At 44.1% G+C, this 21,697-nt stretch overlaps 1 protein-coding gene across 5 annotated transcripts in view; it reads right to left on the reverse strand.

Moving 5' to 3' along the window:
- PITPNC1 (phosphatidylinositol transfer protein cytoplasmic 1) overlaps positions 1-21,697 on the reverse strand; it is a 256,157-nt gene that overhangs the window by 85,161 nt on the left and 149,299 nt on the right. For all 5 annotated transcript variants that reach the window (XM_089901467.1, XM_022589206.2, XM_089901464.1 and 2 more), the window contains one exon: positions 6,701-6,772. In XM_089901467.1, coding sequence (XP_089757593.1) covers positions 6,701-6,772 — 72 coding nt within the window. The remainder of the gene's footprint in view (positions 1-6,700; positions 6,773-21,697) is intronic.

Raw genomic sequence — 21,697 nt, forward strand, 5'->3', positions numbered from 1 at the left:
ATGTGCTTTCCCCCATTCCATGAGTAGTGGAGACCTTGTGTGTCTTATTGCTATATCCTCATTGCCTCTTACAATGCCTGGCACATAGTAGGTACTCAAAATTTGTTGACAAGAAATGGTTAATTGACAATTCAGACAAAAGCACAGTCTCATTAGAAAATCATCTGTAACGTAGTTAATCCCAAGGTAGGACCATAACTGAAGCAATACCTAATATTTGTATAGCACTTTACAGTTTATGAAGTGCTTCCAGGTAAATTAACCTGGACGAATCCTCCACACTGTGATGCAAGCATTATTTATTCTATTTTCTCGATGAAGAAGCCAAGACTCCATTGCTTAAGTCATAGAGCTGGGGTTTCAATACATATCTTTTTATTTCACAAAGAACAACTTTGTGTTTTTTCATTATGACATAGCTGAACTAGAAACTAAATAAATTCCCAAAACTTGGGGACTTCCCTGGTGACGCAGTGGTTAAGAATCCGCCTGCCAATGCAGGGGACACGGGTTCGAGCCCTGGTCCGGGAGGATTCCACATGCCGCGGAGCAACTAAGCCTGTGCGCCACCACTCCTGAAGCCCGCGCACCTAGAGCCCATGCTCTGCAATGAGAGAGGCCACCGCAATGAGGAACCTGTGCACTGCAACGAAGAGTAGCCCCACTCGCCGCAACTAGAGAAAGCCTGCACGCAGCAACGAAGACCCAACACAGCCAAAAATAAATAAATAAAATAAATATATTTATATAAAAAAAAATCCAAAAACTTTTTCTAGGCAATTTCCAAGGACAGCTCTGTGAAGGACAGAGCTTCATGCTTCCAGAACTAAACTGGACATTCTTTCCATCTGATCAGAGAAGTTTCATTGCTGAGGAATAATGGCTAATGAGAAGAAATACAGTGCCCCCCGGCCCCTTTATTGTGTGTGTGGGGTGGTGGTGGTTATAAATATGCTTTTTGTAAACTGTTCTGTATGCAAGGGTATGAAGAAGTGAAGAAATTTGGAGAACCTGATTTCCTAAGTATTCACTGTTGGTTTTAAATAGCACTTAATATTTTCTTTAAATCTGTAGTTCTCAGCCTTGATGGCTCTTAGGTTCCCCTGGGGGAGCTCTACAAATCCCAGTGACTGGACCCCAATCCCAAACAAATGAAATCAGAATCCTGGGGAGTGGGACGGTGGCATCAGCAAGTCTAAAGCTTCCCACGTCACTTTAATATGCAGCCATGGTTGAGAATCATTGGTCTAGATCCTCAGATGGGGTGGGGATGGCATATCCTATGCCCTCCAAAAAGAACATATCAGGTTTGACTGGAGGGTAGGCTCTACAAGGCCACACACACTTCTATGTGGAATCTAGAAAAATGGTACAGATTAACGTATTGACAAAGCAGAAATAGAGTCACAGATGTAGAGAACAAACTTACGGTTACCAAGGGGGGAAGGGGGAGGTGGGACAAACTGGGGATTGGGATTGACATATATACACTACTAAGTATAAGATAGATAACTAATGAGAACCTACTGTTTAGCACAGGGAACCCTACTCAATGATCTGTGGTGACCTGAATGGGAAGGAAATCCAAAAAACAGCACATATATGTATACGTATAACTGAATCACTTTGCTGTACAGCAAGAAACGAATACAACATTGTAAAGCAACTATACTCCAATAAAAATTTTAAAAAAAGAATAACCATAAGAGCTTGTTAAATATGCTCATTCTCGATTACTCTGCAGATTACTTACTAATTTCAAAGGAAAAACGTACCTTTGCAATGAAGAGTTCTAGAAGACACCACCTTAAATAAGTGATCAAATTTAGCATCACCAATAACAGGGCAATGGCATATGAACCTCTTGATGTGACACAATGGGAAGTAAACAACATTACTTCTGTAGTATTCTTGCCAAAGATGTTTATTATGAATCTAATCGCGAGGAAACAATCAGACAAATCCAGATTGTAAACAAGACAACTGACCTGGACTCTTCAAAAATGTCATTATCATTAAGGAAAAAAAGCCAAAGGTACTATTCTAGAATCTAGATTAAAAGAGACTAAAAAGAAGAGATAATCAAATGAAATCCATGATTCTTGATTGAATCCTGTATCAACGCAAATAGCTAGGATGTTTTGGAGATAATTTGAGAAATTTTGATATGGACTCATATTGAATAATATTATTCTATCAATATTACATTTCTTGGATGTGATATGGTATTATTATTATGCAAGAGAACGAGAGAACGCTTTTGTTCATAGGAGATAATGTGCTGAAGTATTTAGGTGCAAAGTGTTATGATACCTGCAATTTAATTTCAAATGTTGTAGCTAAATGCATACATTTTCACTAAAAAAAAAAAAAAGTCCACACACTTCCGATTGGAGAATTCTGTGTTCCTAGAGGGATAGTGTCAGAAGCACTGCCCTAGACCAGTCTGCATCCCGGACCAATTAAATCAGGATCCCAGGATGGGTGGAACCCAAGCAGCAGCCATTGTTAAAGCTTCTCAGATGAGTCCAACGTGCAGCCAAGGCTGAGAACCACTGCTTTTAAGTGGTACCTGCTTTGTTTGGAAGAGGAAGTGGACGCAAGGCTGCCCCCCATTAACCACAATGAACAACAGTAACCTGGCAGCAGCTGACACTCGAATGATAAGCACTGACTCTCCCAGATCTAGATTTATGGCCTTGGACAAACAACAGAGCCTTACTTTTTGGCATGGTGCCATCCTCCTCAGCACTAATTAAGGCCTAAATAATTCTCATCAGTATGTGCATAAAACAAATGGGCCTCGATTTAAGACAACTTCCCCATTGTGTCCTGGTTAATGTAATCACAGTTCACAGGTTTTCTCAATCATAAATATACTAGTTTTATTTTAACAAGGAGGAGAAGATATTTAAATCTAGATATCCCAATTTTTACACTAGATATTGGGTCATGTAAAAAGATGACTTAGGTGGTAATTGATAATAGGATAACAACATGTACTCTATTTGATCAGTAATCAATATGATTATCACTAGCGTCTTTCAATTTAATTACTGCTTCTTATCGTCATCCATTTCATTAAAGTTTTGGCAGGTAGGGAACGAAATAGGGTGCAGATAGCAGTATGAAGGATGGTAGCTGAATGATAAGACTATATACCTAGAAAATGCAAAGAAATGGCCTGAGTTTATTAAATAATTTGGCAAAGCAGTGAGACGAGAGAAACACCCACCACTGTACTGCTTTCTTTAGCAATTCTGCCTCCCACCAGAAACTCCATACTCATCCCTGGACAGAAAAAGAGCATGCCAGCACACACCATCTGCTTAAGGCTCCAGTTTTGAACCCCTGGACAAAGCTATCTTTTAATGAAGTATTATTACATAAATATATATTTCTCAAGTTCTGATTTGGAAACATTAACAAGTGTGAATGAAAACCAATGGAGTTTTCCTTTTCTGCCTCCAGGGACCAAGCTTGAACCAGCTGGGTAACCAACAGCTGCTGCTGAATATGGAAATCAGAGGAAGACGAATCGGCAAAGAAGAAGTCTAATCAAGCTGAGGCTGGCCTGTCTGGTCCAATAGCTCAGAAGCAAGACCTGGGGATTTATGGATCAGAGCCAGGCAGAGGCTGGGCAAAAACATGTAGGGTCTCTTCAGTGAACTCGGACTTGGGCAAGTTGGGTGCCATGACAGAGAGATAAGGAGCTGGCTCCCCCGGGCAGTCTCAGAGCCAGCAAGTTGTGGAGGTGGAGGCAACACAGGGTACAATAGCTGGCATTTCTCCCAGAGGAAGCAAATTGTGTTGACATGGACTGCCCACAAGTGCCCTGGGGTTCAGTGCTTCTCTTGCAGGCCAGCCTAAGTCTCAGAGAGAACTGGCCTTTGGCGTGGGTAGAGGGTGCTGACTCTAAGCACGGATCCTGACTTTAGGGTGACTAACCTGGCATTTTAAATTCCTAAGAGAGTAGTGACAAAGCTAAATTCCTAGGATAGTAGTGAGAAGACCCTAGCACTTGCCAAAAAAAGGGAGACAAGACAGTAAATGATAACCATGTGATTTGGTTTTTTTTAGATTAGACCTGAGCTGAGGATAAACCAGAAGATTACGCTGGTCCTATCAACCTATAAGGATCAAGGCGAGGCCGCACATCCATTCCATACCTCTACAAACGGAACGGGTTTTAACTATTCATGAAGACTGGACAGAGCGACAGAGAAAAAGAGAAAGCAAGGCGATTTGTCTAGAAAGGTTAAAAGATGTTTTAAACGCCTTTGCCTCCCCCGCACCCCGTATTTTTTAGATTGTGCCAGGAAAAGCAATTCAGGCACGTCTGATCTCTATCACCCTTTTCCTGATGGTCTACAGCTACATCAAAATGGTCAAGACCACTTCAAGATCCAATGACTGTCAACTGTTCAAAGAAGTACATTTAAGTAGGGAATGCAGCGCAGCCATTAAAAATTACTGGGAAGGATACTTCATGACATGGTAAAAACAGGATGTTGTATGAGTCAATTTTAGGGAAATTGGCTGAAAAGTAAATTCATTAACACTTTGCAGGATGAACCAAAATGCTAACAGCAGTTATCTCTGAAGTATGGGATTACTGCTGGTTTTGCTTTCTTTGTGTGTGTTTTCCAAGTTTTAAGAACCATGTTAATTTTTCAATCAGAAAAGAAGGGTTCAAGGTACACTGTGCAACACTGTTTTAGACAATGAGGCTTTGACGCAGTTGGCCAGCAAAGTACCTCTGATTTCAGGCTGCTGAGAAGGACACGGGACTAAACGGCTCTGTTAGGTCACCCACCACCAGGGGATGCTAACCATTGAGAATCCTGAACTTACTGGGGGAAGAGCACCCTTGTAGGTTGCATTCTTCTCTCCTCTGGAAAGTTTCAGGAACTCTGGAGAAGGCATTCAGCTGGGATGGATCTATCAAGGGGTCAAATTTGGAGATGTGGTACATGCCGTTCTGATCTGAGTCTCTCTGACCAGGGGTTAGCAAACTTTTTTTCTGTAAAGGGCCATGTAGTAAATATTCTAGGCTTTGCAGACCACATGAGCTCTGCTGTAAGTACTCATTCTGCTGGTGTAGCATGAAAGCAGCTTAGCTATCCACAGATGAGTGAATGTAGCTGTGTTCCAAAATAACTTTATTTACAAATAAAGTAGTTTGTCAACCCCTGATAATCTTCAGGTTTCCTAACTTAGTTCAAGAAGCTGAAGTGACCGGGCACAAGCCACGGCAGTCCCTGTAAATAGATGGGTCATTATGGAATGTCACTCCTCAAGCGCTTTCCATTCCAAGGGTTGACTAGTGGTGACTCTTCACACCAAAGGAAGGGACGTCCATTAACGCGCTAATGTTTTTAGTCATTTAATATGTTCATTTCCCCCCAAACTAAACCATGAGTCCCTGGAGTTTGAGAAACAGGTCTGAATTTTTAACACCATCCATGCAGCTCACACAGTGACATCTAAATAGAGAGTGCTGGATGTGCTCTTGTTGAATACTGAGTGAATGAACCAGTGTCCTCCCTTACCATGCTGGTATGAAATGTAGTTCTTGGGTGACTCCTCTTGGGAACCACTCAAGCTCTGTCCAGGCAGACTCCACATTGAATGGGACACCCTGAGTTCTGCACAAACACACCCATACTTTCTAGAAGAATTTGTTCTTGCCAAGGGCAGGAAATTTCTAGAAGATGTCAACATGAAGAAACAGAGTCAGCCTGGCCAAAGCTGTCCCTTCTAGAGAGTTTCTTAGTTTATCTCAGTGACTATTTTCACATAAAAAGGTTGACAACGTTTATGACCTTAGATAGTTCTTCTGGGCACTTAGGTATCTCCTTGGCCTCCTGCATCTTGTTTTGCATCTCTTTGGCTCAATGACGGCACCAAAGGGGTCACCTTGTCAGAACTCTCTTACTCATTTTGCCACAGCCTCAATTTTCATCTTTCTCCACAAATGCAAAACATGAAAATGAAGTAGAAATTAATAAGTGAAGCCCTGCAGCTTCTAGATACAGGTTCTTCCCTCAATGTGTCCTGATGGAACCCACAACCCAATGTCAGGGTGAGGTTCTTGTAGGTCAAACCATCCACTCCCAAGGGGATGGGGATTTAGAAATGTATCACCCCGACAGAAAGAGGTGGGGCAAAAGCCAGGTCAGAAGTGTATTTTAAGCAATACTAATAAACAAAGTTCTTGGCTAAAATTTAGCGAGAGTCAGAATGCCTCACGAGGTAAACATTTGCTGGAGGGTTACGCTGATTTTTTAAGGTGGGATTCGTGTGCGTGTGTGTGTGAATATGTGAACATACGCACAGCCCAGAAAATATGTGTATCCATGTATGTGTGCACACATACACCTGATTGCATTCATTCTTCTAAGCAAATGTCATTGAGAAGATTTGTGTTCAATCCAATGATCTAGAGTTCCAAGGTCCCCATCAACCTTCTTGATCCCCAGAGACAATCACTCCAGATGACAGAGATTTCTGCACAGAGGCCATGGAAAGTACAGAATGATGAGAAGAAAAGCCAGAGCTTCTCTGAGGTCCCAGGCACAGATCGTGCTGCTGGGCCCTGGCCACACAGGAGCTGTGAGGGGCTCTCAGAGTCCGCGAGGGGAGAGCGCGGTATGAATTGGGGCGGGGCATGGGGTGGGGTGGCAAGGGGGCTACTCACGCTGTTGTTGCTTCCTTTGTTGTCCTCATACTTGGTTTCTATATGAATGGAGAATTTTGGCAGAAAGGAACACTACGGAAAAAAAGAGAAGTTTCATCAACACACCGTCCTTTCTCTCTTCACATCTTCAGTTTAGCCTCTGGCTGCTCTCCTGACCATTTGGTTGCGAGCACAGTCCATGATCAGAAATGTTAAGATACTAGTTCCATGTCCGTATGCAAGGAAAGCCACCTTTTTGGCAACGTGAACACGATTTCATCCAGGAGTCAGGCCGGAGAGAATAACTAAGCAATGAGGCAAATCGCCAAAGAGGACATTTCCCAAAAGAATATGCTTTATGAGTCCGACCACAGGCTTCAGAAGAGCAACCCCCTGGAACAGAGACAATTCCAGTTCCAGGGCGCTTCACTTCAGGGAGTAGCTGCCACTGCTGGATGCCTGGGAACCAGCCTTAACCATGATGTACATATTCATGTAAAGCTAGAGGCGGTAGCATAGAGCTTTAAGATTATAAGTTACTTAGGCCTACCCAGGTGACCCAGGATAATCTTTCCAGGGTAAAGTCAGTTAATTAGCAACCTTCATTCCATGTGCAATCTTAATTCAGGTTCCAGCAATTTGAACATATACATCTTTAGGGAGCCATTATCCTGCCTAACACAGGGTGGAATGTGTGTGTGTTTGTTTTCTGTCTTTTTACACTTGAATAAAATACCTAGAATTTGGTGTAAAAAAAAAAAGACTATAAATTACTGAAGTCAGACAGAGTTGGTTTTAGTTTTGGATTTATCACTTGATAGCCATGTGACTTTGGACAAGTCATTGAACTTGTCCGAACCCCAGCAATATTGAAACAGGTAAAATAACGATTACTTAACAGTGACATTGTGAGGGTTAAATAAAATCATGTGCATAAAACGTAACAGTGCTGGGCATCAAGCCAACTTTGCACAGAGGGCAGCGAATCAGTATGAGGCTGCAGCTGAACTTGACATAAAATGCGGCCTCTCTTTTTGTCGGCACAGGGGAGAAAAACCCCAAATGCACACCATCCTGGAGTCCCCGTCTCCTTGAGCCCATTCTATGTATTCAGTAGACTATAAAGGTTAGCGTAGCTTGAGAAGAGGATTTTTTTGTTTGTTTGTTTTTTGCGGTACGCGGGCCTCTCACTGTTGTGGCCTCTCCCGTTGCGGAGCACAGGCTCCGGACGCGCAGGCTCAGCGGCCATGGCTCACAGGCCCAGCTGCTCCGCGGCATGTGGGATCTTCTCGGACCGGGGCATGAACCCGTGTCCGCTGCATCGGCAGGCGGACTCTCAACCACTGCGCCCCCAGGGAAGCCCGAGAAGAGGATTTTGATGGATGTCGATGTAGCCTTCCTCCTGCTGGCACTGAGCAGGGCATTCACCTTCTCTACCACCAGAGATGAGACTGAAGACTACTGGCTAAAACGACCTAGCAACTCCACTGGGAGCTGCTGGGTGTTGGAGGAGTGAGGCTTGGGCCAATACGCTCACAGTCCAAGAGGTTGACTCCTTTATTTATTTATCCAACGTTACCTAGAGCACATATTCTACACCCGGCACTGGTCTAAGAGCTTCCAAGTTCTAATTCCTTTATTCCTTGTCACCATCCTATGAAGTAGGAAATATTATCATCAGCCGTGTGTTAAAGATGAGGAAACGGAGGCACAGAGAGGGTAAGTAAATGGCCCATGATCACATAGGGAGTGAACAGTAGAGTTGGGATTGAAAGTCTGGTGGCCTGGTCTCCGAGTCCATGCTCTTGATGACTACCCCACTGGTTCTCAGCATGGGATTTCTGAACCTGTAGCAGCAGCACCCTGGAACTTCTCAGAAAGGCAAATTCTTGGGGCCAACGCCAGACCCAGTGAATCAGAAACTCTGGGGATGGAGCCCAGGCATCTGTGTTTAACAAGCCCTCCAGGGATGCTGATGCAGGCTTAAGTTGGAAAACCACCTCACTATACCATGCACGGGAAGGAAAGAGAGAGAATGCATTATCTAAAACCCCGAGGTCCACAACATGCACCCTCGCCCCATACGGTCACCCTATCGTGACCGTGATCCCCTTTCAGCCCAGCTGAGACCGCCCCCCCCCAATGGCATCTGTGCAAGAAGGCACAGGCCTTCGATGTGCCATTGATAATTCTGCTGACATCACATGCCTGTGTGCATTCGGTGTTCATCTGTCTTAATCTGAGTGAAACAAGCAAGCTGAACATGACTAAGGAAACATGGAAACAGTCAATCCTAGTAATTGCTTTTATGGAGAATGAAGCCCTGCGATCATTCATTAACACTTTCTTTGCTGTCTCCTCTCAAACCTCTCACTGCACAACTGCTGCCCTCACACCCAGACCCAGGGAGCTCTCCAAGGAGGGGCCTCCCATAGTGAATCGAGATGGAGCAGCTCAGAGGCCCACGGCAGAGCTCTCAATCAACACGTGAACTTGAGGACACACACCTGCAGAGACCCTTTTAAAAATAACAAGCTTCAGGTGAACCGATTTTAACCCATAATTCATGAGGCTAAATCCAACGTGTGCACAGTACAAGGTGGCGAGAGAACAGAGCTGGGTGGGGAGGTGGGTCTGGGTGCGTCAGAGTGGAACCCCGCAAGGAGTTTTTATCAGTTGAATCTCTAAACCACTTAACTAAGGTCAAACAAATGAATTTTAGCATTTGGGTATTAAACCCAAATACAAAATGCAAAACTCTTATGCAAGTTAACAGATGTTGTTATTTTTGAGTCAAGGACTTAGGTTATTTTCATGTCAGAATGGTAACCCTGCCAGAGGCTAGAAGTGCACCTGGTTTCCTCAAGGCAGTGGGCAGACCTGGGTCAGCCAGGCCAACTCCAGGCTGGTCAGTGCTGTCTCCTTCAGCAGTGGTTTGGGACTGATAATCCCCTTGGGATAGCTGATGGCTGGTTCTCGGATCCTTGGAGTGTGTGCTGTCTCATGTTAAAATCAGAAGTATCTCTGGCTTGGGGCATTTTTAGTGCTATCACTAAAATCTTTCTGGCCAGAATCTTTTTATCCATCTTGAGATAAACTCCTGCTTACCCCCAAGCAGGTTAGCTTCCCTAAAAATCCAGCCCCCTAATCCTAGTCGAGTCTGAACTGTTAAGCAAGGCTTTTTTCCTTTCTCCCTGGCTGGCTCCCTACTGCATCTCACCACCGAGGTTATCTTAAACCCTCTTGCTTTCTCAAGACCACGCGCCTGGTTTCACTCTTTCTCCCTCGCAGTTGATAATTTTGATTCATAGTTTAACAAAGACACAGACCATGTGACAGAAACACCTACAACTTCCTTCTCTTCCATTGTCGCAAATCTTCTGCTTATTCCTTTATTTTTATTGATTCCTTTATTTTTTTTTGCGGTACGCGGGCCTCTTACTGTTGTGGCCTCTCCCGTTAACGCGCAGGCTAAGCGGCCATGGCTCACGGGCCCAGCCGCTCCGCGGCATGTGGGATCTTCCCGGACCGGAGCACGAACCCGTGTTCCCTGCATCAGCAGGCGGACTCTCAACCACTGTGCCACCAGGGAACCCCTCCTTTATTTTTTTTTTAATTAATTTATTTAATTTATTTTATTTTTGGCTGTGTTGGGTCTTCGTTGCTGCACGCAGGCTTTCTCTAGTTGTGGCGAGCGGGTGCTACTCTGTTGCGGTGCACGAGCTTCTCAGTGTGGTGGCTTCTCTTGTTGCGGAGCACAGGCTCTACGCACGTGGGCTCAGTAGTTGTGACTTGCGGGCTCTAGAGCGCAGGCTCAGTAGTTGTGGCGCACGGGCTTAGTTGCTCTGTGGCATGTGGGATCTTCCTGGACCAGGGCTCGAACCCGTGTCCCCTGCACTGGCAGGCGGATTCTTAACCACTGCGCCACCAGTGAAGTCCTGCTTATTCCTTTATGATGCTTCTTATTCTTCATGAATCAGAGAAAGATGCTGCCTTCTTTATCCCAATGGAAAAATAATATAATGATCAGAACTGAGACATAGGAGTCATCAGACCTGAGATGTATCAACTGGGGCAAATTATTTTCCCATCCCCAGACTGCTTCCTCATTTACAGAATGGCGACTCTCCTTCTCTACTCTGTAGGCATGCTGAGAAGATCAATGAGATCATTCAGGTAAACCCAGCACAGTGCCTGGCACAGAATAGGTGCAGGGTTAAAAATATATGTAAGTCTCTTCTCCAGAAACTTGTTTCATTGATTATTTGCATCTTCTCCCTGCTTCCTTTCTACCGTCTAAAAATATAATGAAAAGTATCACATTCTTTCTTTCTTCCTTTCTTCCTTCCTTCTCTCCTCCCTCCCTCCTTCCCTCCCTCTCTCTCTCTCTTTCTTTGGCTGTGCTGGGTCTTAGTTGCAGCGTGTGGGATCTTTTTAGTTGCGGCACACGTGACCTAGTTCCCTGACCAGGGATCAAACCCAGGCCCCCTGCATTGGGAGCATGGAGTCTTAACCATTGGACCACCAGGGAAGTCCCCAAAGTGTCATATTCTTAAAAAAACAAACAAGCATCAAGTTCCCTCAGTTATGTTTCTTCCTCAATCTACAACCAATCCCATTCCTCCTCGTCTTCACAATCAAACTCTATTAAAAGAACAGTCGATGCTTGCTGGCTCTACTTTTTCATCTCCTACCATTTTTTTCTCAACCAGTGCAATATGGTATGGAAATGACTGATTATCAAAGAATTTCCAAAGCAGCAATTGATTCTGCATCCACACCCTGTAGGGCTCTCTACACTGTTCTATGTGATGAAGCAATTCCTCCTATGACAGCAGCTCCTTCCCAGCCTTCTCTTCCCTCCTCCATTCCTTCAATGAAGGCGGTCCCTTAGGTTCTGCCCTCCAGCCTATTTTCTTGCCCCAAGTGATCTCATCTGCTCCTGACTTTTCCATGACCCTTTTTTATGAATCCTCCCAAATTGACATCTTTCACCCCAACTGCCCTTGTCACATGTCCAGTTGCCCACTGGCTGTCCCCAACAAGGGTCCTCTAGGCCCACCAAACTTGAATGGTCCATACCGAACTCGAATGTTCTTCTGCACTGCACGAGTTTCCCAGGGCTGTCAAATTACCACGAATGTGGCTTAAAACAACAGAAATGTAACCTCTCACAGTCCTGGAGGCTATAAGTCTGAAATCAAGGTGTTGGCAATGTCGTGCTCCCTCTGAAGGCTCTAGGGAAGCATCCTTCCTTGCCTCTTCCAGCTTCTGGTGGTCCCAGGCGCTCCTTGGTCTGTGGCTCAACTCCAATCTCTGTTTCTATCTCCATTCACCTTCTCCCCTCCGTGTGTCTCTGTGTCCTCTTCTTGTAAGACATAAGTTATTGGATTTAGCCCACCTTAAATCCAGTGTGATTTCATCTCTCATCTCAAGGTCCTTAAGTAATTACACCTACAAAGACCCTACTTCCAAATAAGGTCACACTTGAGGTTCCGGTGGACATGAATATTTAGGGGGACATTAATCCATCCACTACGCTCACCCATCACATCCAGTGAACCCCCAAGTTCTGCTGACTCAGTTTCTCTCCTTAAGGGGAAGACCTGGAGTCTTCTGTATCTGACCCGAATCTTCTTTCCGGCTTTGCCCTGTATTCATCCCATGGCCAGTCACAGAAGACTGCTTTCCATTCCCTGGAACACTTCTGGCTACCATGCTTTTATGCCTACAGTTCCCCCAGCCTGACATTTCCTTCCTAAATTTTACCCATCAGCCATCTCAAACCACTTCAGAATGATTATCCCTTGTATGCACGTAGCGTTCTCTTTGTTCCTTTGTCACAGCACCATCTCCTTTTCCATCATCACAATGAGCTGTCTATGTGTTTGGCTCACCAAAGAGATGATAAGCTCCAATACTATTCCAACACAAGGATCCCTCCCCTACTCCCCACTGCCATCAGGAATGGCTTAAGTCACTTTCCCTCCAGTTATTCAGGCATCAGAGCATCTACTTTAATTTCAATTTGCTTAAATCTGCTTTCTGTGACAAAGGGCTTTGCTCCAGCTGGGAAGATACCACCTAACCTAGTCATTCTCAAATATCCAGGGGGTGGAGAAGGGAGCACCCCACCTTCCAATCCTGGACTTTCTCAAAATATATGCCAGCCCCTAAAGATTCTGACACATTTCCTAGGGTGAGGGGGATTCCATATCACTGAGGGAACTGTCAGAGTGTAGGAGCAGAAAAAAAGTTGGGAATCCTGACACAACCAAACTGTTACATGATGCAAGAAGAGAGACATCAGGAGTGTCACCAACTGGCTAAAACTGTAAGATGTCCAAGGGATTCAGAGGATTCTTATGCTCTCCATGTCATTTGGGAACACTGAATGCTTAAAGTTCCATTTGGCCCATAGCAACATGGAGGAAAGACTAAAATACCTAAGGTAGGGACCTCCCTGGTGGCTCAGTGGTTAAGAATCCGCCAGCCAATGGAGGGGTCACGGGTTTGATCCCTGGTCTGGGAAGATCCCACATGCCACGGAGCAACTAAGCCCGTGCACCACAACTACTGAGCCTGCGCTCTAGAGGCCGAGAGCCACAACCACTGAGCCCGTGTGCCACAACTACTGAAGCTCACGTGCCTAGAGCCTGTGCTCCACAACAAGAGAAGCCACCGCAATGAGAAGGCTGCACACCGCAACGAAGAGTAGCCCCCGCTCGCCGCAACTAGAGAAAGCCCGCGCAGCAACAAAGACCCAATGCAGCCAAAAATAAATAAATAAATTTAAAATACCCAAGGTAGACAGACTTCTAAGATGGTCTCCAAGATTCCCAGCCCCTGGTATAATCTTGCACACTTTGTATAATCCCTCCCCTTAAGTGTAGACAAGACCTGTGAATATGATGGGATAGTTGCTCTTCTGATTAGATTACAAAGGTGATCAGATTATGTTACATTATATAAGACTTCTTTTTAGAAGAAGCAGGTTGATTTTGAGGAAGTAAGCTGCCATATCCTGAGAGGGCCACGTGGCTAGAACCTGAGGGAGGCCTCTAGGAGCAAAGAGCGACCCCTGGAGGCCAGCGAACTAGAAAACCAGACTTCAGTCCTACAACCGCAAGGAACAGAATCCTGCCAACAACCAGAGAGCTTGGAAGAGGACACTGAGCCTCAGATGAGATTGGAACCGTGGCTGAGACCTTGATTTCAATCTGACTGAGACTCTGAACCAAGGACCCAGCTAACCTGAGCCCCAGTGGAAACTCTGAGAAAATGTATGTGTGATGTTTTAAGTAACTAAGTTTGTGGGAAATTTATTATATAGCAATAGAAAATCAATATAATACCAAACCTCAAGAATCCAACCATTGCTTCCCTGCCAAATCACCCATTTGGTTCTCACGTGAGTAAAGTATCACTGACTTTGAGGTTTGAACATATCTAGGGAAATGGGATATGAAATCTGTATTCTTTCTTAGTTGTTCCACCTGTGATGTCATCCACTTTGTCAATGGCCACTACTTATTGCCCAGGGCGATATTTACTAGGAACTGATGCCACAAAACTTGCCATTCACTGGTGTCCAGATGCAGCAGTGTGCACCTAGCCCACAGGGAGCGAGTAGGGTTGTTCAGTAGAAAGAATGCACATTTTGGAGTGAGACAGCCTTTAATTCAAACGCCAGCTTCTTTTCACACAAACTGAGACTTTGGGCAAATTCCTTAATCACCCTGAGCTTCAGTTTTCTCATCTGTAAAATGGATACAATACCAACCTCACGGCTGTGGGGTGAGATAACAAATGTCCAAGGCCAGGCAGTATCTGGCTGAACAGATACTAGAGAAATGTTGGCCCACCCCGTTGTACCCCTCCCCATGAAATCCCACAGACTATATGCAGAGTAAATAGAGCTGGTATGTCTGTAGGGGGACCCTTCCACTGTGTATGTGCAAGGATGTCCTGGGAGGTTGTGGGTTTGCTGAAGTGGTGGCAACACAACTCCTGATTGGTCCTTCCCATGACATGGATGGTGGCCAAGCCACAGAGCAGGCTTGGGTTCCTCCAGCCTTGCTGTGACCCCTGACCTGCTGTGTTTTGAGGACATGTCATCACATCTTCCAGGTCCATCCTCTTACTGTCCTCCTTTACCTAAAGGCTTAGCAGCTCCTCTTTCTGCACAGGGGCCCTCTCCCCTCACCTCTTCTCAGATTTCCTTGATCCCCTGCCAACTACACATAGGGAAACAAGAACTACCAGAATCTCGGTGAACTTTCTTCTTTCCTAGATCTAAAGGCTTTGTGCCTGTTGGTTCACTCAGCCTTATTTTAAAAACCGAGGCTCAGAAAAGTTAAGAAATAGCATCAAAAAACAACATTTGGGAACCCCAGGGGGTCCCATGAGATGAGCCTGCTTACAGGCAGAGGGTTGGGCCAGTGACTCCAGAGCAGTGCGATGAAGCAGGGAGAGGGGCCATGAAACGCTCTCATCCCCCGGAGCCTGGGGGACGTCATGAGTCATTTCGGCCCCTCCCTGCCCTCCTTCCTCCCCTGGGTCCATTCAAGATCTGGAACCTTCTCTCTCATGAAAAATCTTTTTCTCTCTCTTGTTAACTAGAAAAGCAGCTTGGCCAGGAGAAACATAACAAATATTCACTTTATTAGACCCAGGGTTTATTTTGTCCCTAACCCTCTAAAAATAACACTGGTATCATGGAGAAATCAGATAAAAAAGGCAAAAGATCTCCTATCATCTCCTCTTTGATTTTCTAGCTTAGATCCTCCCAAGCCAGAAGAGTCTCACTAGTACTGCTTTCATCTGCTCCCTACCAGGACCAACTTCCTTTGTAGCCAGTATCTGAGCATCTTTAATTTGCCTTTCAAACATAATGTTATCCACTGGAATGAACCTCTTATTGCAAAGTGATCATCGGGTACCTGTGAAATCTCCAGCACCTAAAACCGATGTGCAGAAAAGCAATGTTCTCTGTTGAAGATTAAACACGTGTACTTGTATGTATTGGAAGTGATGGGAGAATCTGCAGTCGGGAAGAAGAATGCCAGGAAAGACGAGTGAAGTACCTGGGCCCCTGCAAGAATAATTTCCAGACACAGGCACACCCAGGTTCCGTGTTGGGAAAGGAAAGTAGCATATGCAAAATACATGGCAGAGCTGAATTTTCAATTCACTACAGCCATGCTTTGGAAAAGTGAAAGAGATATTTTTAGTCCAGTGATTGATTAGGGTTGCCATGGCAATAAGAAACACTTAAGAGAAGGAAACTGAATGTAAGCAAGTCTTAAAGAGAAAGGTGCAAGTGCACTGGGAATTTCACAGTCAGTTTCTGGGTGGTGCTGGCTGCAGTTTCCACACCTGCCTAGGGCGAGAGGGGATGGTGGCTGCAGAGAACGGGCCAGGGAGACAAGTCTGAGGCTCTCCGGGGGCTCTGCACTTCAAAAACACGCAGTGGCGAAACTTCTGGAAGAACTGCACCATCCACTTGGATGATCATCATTATTGTCATGCTATACCCACCACAGCACCTAGCGCATGGTGAAAACTGTAAGCTAAAGGGTACTAATCCCTCCCCATACCAGTAAAGTAGCAATCATATTCTAACAGTGTGTTTCAAAAACTTACTTAATGATGCTTCATCTGGTGGGCTTGTTAAAAACAGATCCCAGGCTCCTCTCCTAATGACTTGCTTTCAGAAAGTTGGTGGAGTCCCAGAGCCCACACCTGAACCTAGAGCTTGATTTTTCTTTTCTTTTTAAAATAATGTTATTCACATCCCATATTATTCACCCATTTCAAGTGTACAGATCAGTGTTTCTTAGTCTGTTCACAGGGTTGTGCAACCATCACCATGATCTTAGTTTAAAACATTTCATCACCCTAAACAGAAGCCCTGTGCCCGTTAGCAGTCACTCCCACCTCCCCCTCACACCATGCCTGAAGAAACCACTAAGCTACTTTCTGTCTCTGACTTGTCTATTCTGGACATTTCATACAAATGGAATCATATAATATGTGGTCTTTTGTGTTTGGATTCTCTCACTTAGCATCCTTTTTATGGCAGAATAATATTCCATTGTATGGATATACCATATTTAACTTACCCATTCCTCAATTGATGGACATTTGCTTCCAGTTTTTGGCTATTATGAATAATGCTGCCATGGACATTCTTGTACATGTTTTTGTGTGGACATATGTTTTTATTTCTCTTGGGTATACACTTAGAGTGGAATTGCTAGTCATATGGTACCTCTACATTTAACTTTTTGAGGAACTGCCAGATGGTTTTCCAAAATGGCTGTACCATTTTGCATCCCCACCAGTAGTGTCTGAGGGTGCCAGGTTCTCCACATCCTTGCAGCACTTATAACTGCCCAGTGTTTCTTAATCCCAGAAAGTTCTGAAATACCTTTGGGTCAAAATGATGATCCCAGGTAACCATTCCTCATGTCCAACTGAGACACACAGACATGACTCAATACTGAGGTAAAAATGACAACAGTATGGATACTATACTATCATCAGGCAGTCTTCCAAGTACGTGGTATATAATAATTAATCTATTAACTCCATAACCCTCACATAACTCTATGAGGGATATACTACTGTTACCCCCATTTTACAGATAAGGAAACAAAGGCAGGGAAAGGTTGCGTAGCATGCCCCAAATCGTAACATTTACATGATGGAGCTGGGATGGATTCAACTCAGGCTGTCTGGCTCTGAGTTCAAGCTCATGACTCCACATCCTGCTGCCTGCTGAGTATCAGGAAAGCACACGAGTGTTTCCAGTGGAGTTGAGCGCTCAGTTGGGGGTGATGGTGCCTAAGGCCCCTCAGCATGCCCTGTGGCCACTGAGAGCAAAGAAAATATGTCCATGTGCATCCATTCAATGAGAGATGTACCTCTTTTAAACAAGCCCAAAGAAGGAAAAACAGGAGGTACCCGAAAGATAAATTGGGGAAATAATTCATTTAAGAAATTCACGGGACTTCCCTGGTGGTGCAGTGGATAAGACTCTGCACTCCCCATGCAGGGGGCCCGGGTGTTCGATCCCTGGTCTAGGGAACTAGATCTCACACGCATGCCGCAACTAAGAGTTCTCATGCCACAACTGAGGAGTCTGAGTGCCGCAACTAAGGAGCCCACGTGCTGCAACTACTGAAGCCCGCGCGCCTAGAGCCCATGCTCCGCAACAAGAGAAGCCACCACAATGAGAAGCCCGCACACTGCAACGAAGAGTAGCTCCCATTCTCCACAACTAGAGAAAGCCTGCGCACAGCAACAAAGACCCAACGCAGCCAAAAATAAATGAATAAATAAATTTATAAAATAAATAAATAAAATAAAATGGTAAAATGTTTTGTTTTTAAAAAAACAAAACAAAAAAAACAAATAAAATGTTATGCAGGGTCGCGGTGGCCAGTGAGGTGTGTCCGTGGAACTTCCTGGACCAAAGAAGAAAAGTTTGAAAACTGCTGATTGAGCCCAATAATTCAATGCTTTGTTTCTGGTTAGCAGCCGGAATCCTTCCATGTCTGAGAGCAACACTTTACAAGGAGGCTTGGAGTCAAGAAAATTAAATGGAAGAGTTGAGAGGCTGGCTTGGGGTATATGAAGTATTTATAGGCTTTTAAAAGATCATTTCCAGGACTTCCCTGATGGTACAGTGATTAAGACTCCGTGCTCCCAATGCAGGGGGGCCGGGTTCCATCCCTGGTTAGGGAACTAGATCCCGCAGGCCACAACTAAGAGCCCGCATGCGGCAACGAAGATCCTGCGTGCCACAATTAAGACCCAGCATGGCCAAATAGATAAATAAACATTAAAAAAAAATCATTTCCTTTTAGCTTTTATCTGGAATTCAATGCATTCCTCTATGACCATCTTGTTCTGACTGCAAGCAACATGTGTTCCCTCCTATCAATGAACATAAAACTCTATATAGACTTGACCTTCTCTCTAATGGAACCCCACTGAAGACATCGATTCCCTGGTACTATATTCTATATTATCATATTAAATGCACTCCAAAGCCATACAGGGAATTTCAGCTTGAGATGGGATCCTTAATAAAACTGGATTAGCAAATGCTTCCTCCTGTCACTGACAGAAGACTTACATCCAGAATGTTCCAGTGAGCCTGGTGAAATAGGTGTAGAGTTTAGGATTTATTACCTTCTAGGAATCTGGGGCTGGAGCCTCTGCTGTTTGTAAAACAGGAGACTGTGGGTGGTGAATCTGTATGTAGAGGCAGTAGACAACCTAGATTTTTAAGTAACTTTCGATTTTCTTTATTCTTCATCAGAAAAATTTTATCCTTCCATTTGGACAGAAAATTTGCCCCATAGTTGGAAGGTAATATATATATACTCTTTTGTGCATAGAAAATCTTCAATAGACACAACAATTTCAAGAAGGTGTATGTCTGGTTGTCCCGCATCTACTCAGAATCTCAGTCATCCTGCAGGGAAAGATGCAAAGGAAAGAAGGGGAGATATTTGGGCTTCCTTGGCTGTTCTGGGTTCCGAGGGTCACATATGATTTTATACATCTGGGTGGGTGGTCCTAGAGACAGGATAGTTGGAAAAAAATTGCAAAGAAGATCAGTCCGGAAAAATGAGATGAGGAACCCAAGTGGAGAAAAAAAGTGGAAGAATTTTAAAGCAAAGAGAAGGCAAAAGGGAATCACATGTAAATAATAAAGATGAGGATGAATCAGAGAGTGATTTCCCAAATATAGGCTGCATCGGAAGAAAAACAGGGCCAAGGGGAGCGGTGGGGCCTGAAAGAGAAGTTGGGGAGGGTGAGAGGAAGGCAGTGTGTAGAAGGCAGAGCATGGAAATACAGCAGGAAACAGCTGTTTGTTTTCCAGCCCACAGTGAGGAAATGAATGACAGCCTCTCCGCTGCTTCTCACCAGCCTGCACCCTACACTGAGGCTTCTGTTCATTCATTAGTTCCTCCATTGATGAAGCCTCGTCCCTCTCCTGACATGCTGAGTAACAGCCACTCACTGGAGAAGCGAGGCCAGGAGGGAGAAGGAGCAAATGCATGAATGAAAGTATGTTTTCTCAACGGGGCAATGTTTGCTACTGGCGCTTCTATGAAAATTGAGGAGGGAAACTAAATTCAGACTCATCCAATCTAGAGCTGGACCTGCCAAGGCAGAAATAAGCCCAGGATGCTTGTGAATACCAATAGCTACACACGACAGAGGCAGGACGAGTGAACGAGTAGGCGGAATACATCAAATGAAAAGGAACTGCATGTAAATAAGAGAGACTGGAACGAATCAGTGACTCCCCAAATATAGGTTGGCATATGGCCAGGGAGGAAACTTCCAGATTACAAGCCTTCTCAGTTAAAAATGGTAAGAATCACCCCTCTTAACCAACTGGGCAAATTCCTCACTTAAACACATACTATCATGTAGTTCTGAGTATCTTAGTGACTAGAAAAGTTGAAAGACATGGGGGCAACTTGCATTCAGTTTATTTAATCACTGAAATGTACTATTTCAGTATATCCATATTTATATGTGTTTTATTTTATTTTTGCAGAAAGAAAGCTGTCCCACAAAATCTTCCAGGTTGTATTACTTTGATCTCACCAACTTGAACTGAACACAAATTCATAGGTATCAATAAATTGTAGAAGAGAAATCTAATTTTCAGTACAAGTAGAAAATAGAAAAGAAGGAAAAGAGTACTTCTTAGGGAAATCTTCTATTGAAAATACCTTTAAACAAATATTTTTTTCTTTGGTGATTATCCTCTGCAAAGTCATTCTTAGCGGTGTTTAAAAAGATGCAAACATGGACCTAGAGATTATCATACTAAGTGAAGTAAGTCAGAGAAAGACAAATATCATATGATATCGCTTATATGTGGAATGTAAAAAAGATACAAATGAACTTATTTACAAAACAGAAACAGACTCACAGACATAGAAAACAAACTTAAGGTTACCAAAAGGGAAAGGCAGGGCGGGGGAGGATAAATTAGGAGTTTGGGATTAACAGATACACAATAGTATATATAAAATAGATAGGGCTTCCCTGGTGGCGCAGTGGTTGAGAGTCTCCCTGCCGATGCAGGGGCCACCGGTTTGTGCCCCGATCCAGGAAGAGCCCACATGCCGCAGAGCAGCTGGGCCCGTGAACCATGGCCGCTGGGTCTGCGCGTCCGGAGCCTGTGCTCCGCAACGGGAGAGGCCACAACAGTGAGAGGCCCGTGTATTGCAAAAAAAAAAAAAAAAAAAAAAAAAGATAAACAACAAGGTCCTACTGTATAGCACAGGGACCTACATTCCATATCTTGTGATAACCTATAATAGAAAAGAATCTGAAAACAAATATACATATATGTGTATAACTGAATCATTTTGCTGTACACCTGAAACTAACACAACATTGTAAATCAACTATACTTCAATTTTTTAAAAATGCAAATAACTTTAAAAGCTACATTATGGTAGAGAAGCATATTTTAGCTTCTGCTCTCCCCCCCACCAAAATGGCTGAATTAATTTTCTTTGATGTACAAAGAAGAGCTTGGGAACAGCTAGAGCAAATGGAACTGGGATAAATCGGACAAACAACACTGTCTTTTCCAAAGTCTTCCCCAGGCAGCAATCAATTGGGTTGCTGAGATGTGGAGACAAGTCCTAGCCCTGCATAAGGACAAAGGCACTTCGGCGAATAAGCTTGTTTGTAACTGGTTCACCCGTGCAACCAAGTTCATTTTCTAAATTGAAATAAATCAGAATGCATAAGCTCACTGTCATCCCCATGTACTGCTGCCTTGGCTGTTTGGTCTAACAGAATTGACTTTGCTTGAAAAGAACTTGCAGGTTCTGTGTCACCTGATTCTTAAAAAAAAAAATCATTACAGTTGGGAGTTCTTCAAAAACAACTCTGGTATTTGAGTCATAGTAATCTTCAGGCAACACATTAGCCCACTAAAATTTAGGGAAAAAGTAACGTTTACTGAAA

The sequence above is a fragment of the Delphinapterus leucas genome, chromosome 19 (assembly GCF_059928025.1).
Source record: "Delphinapterus leucas isolate spDelLeu-1000000601 "Yukka" chromosome 19, BTC_Dleu_Yukka2, whole genome shotgun sequence".
In the NCBI taxonomy this organism is placed as follows: Eukaryota; Metazoa; Chordata; class Mammalia; order Artiodactyla; family Monodontidae; genus Delphinapterus; species Delphinapterus leucas.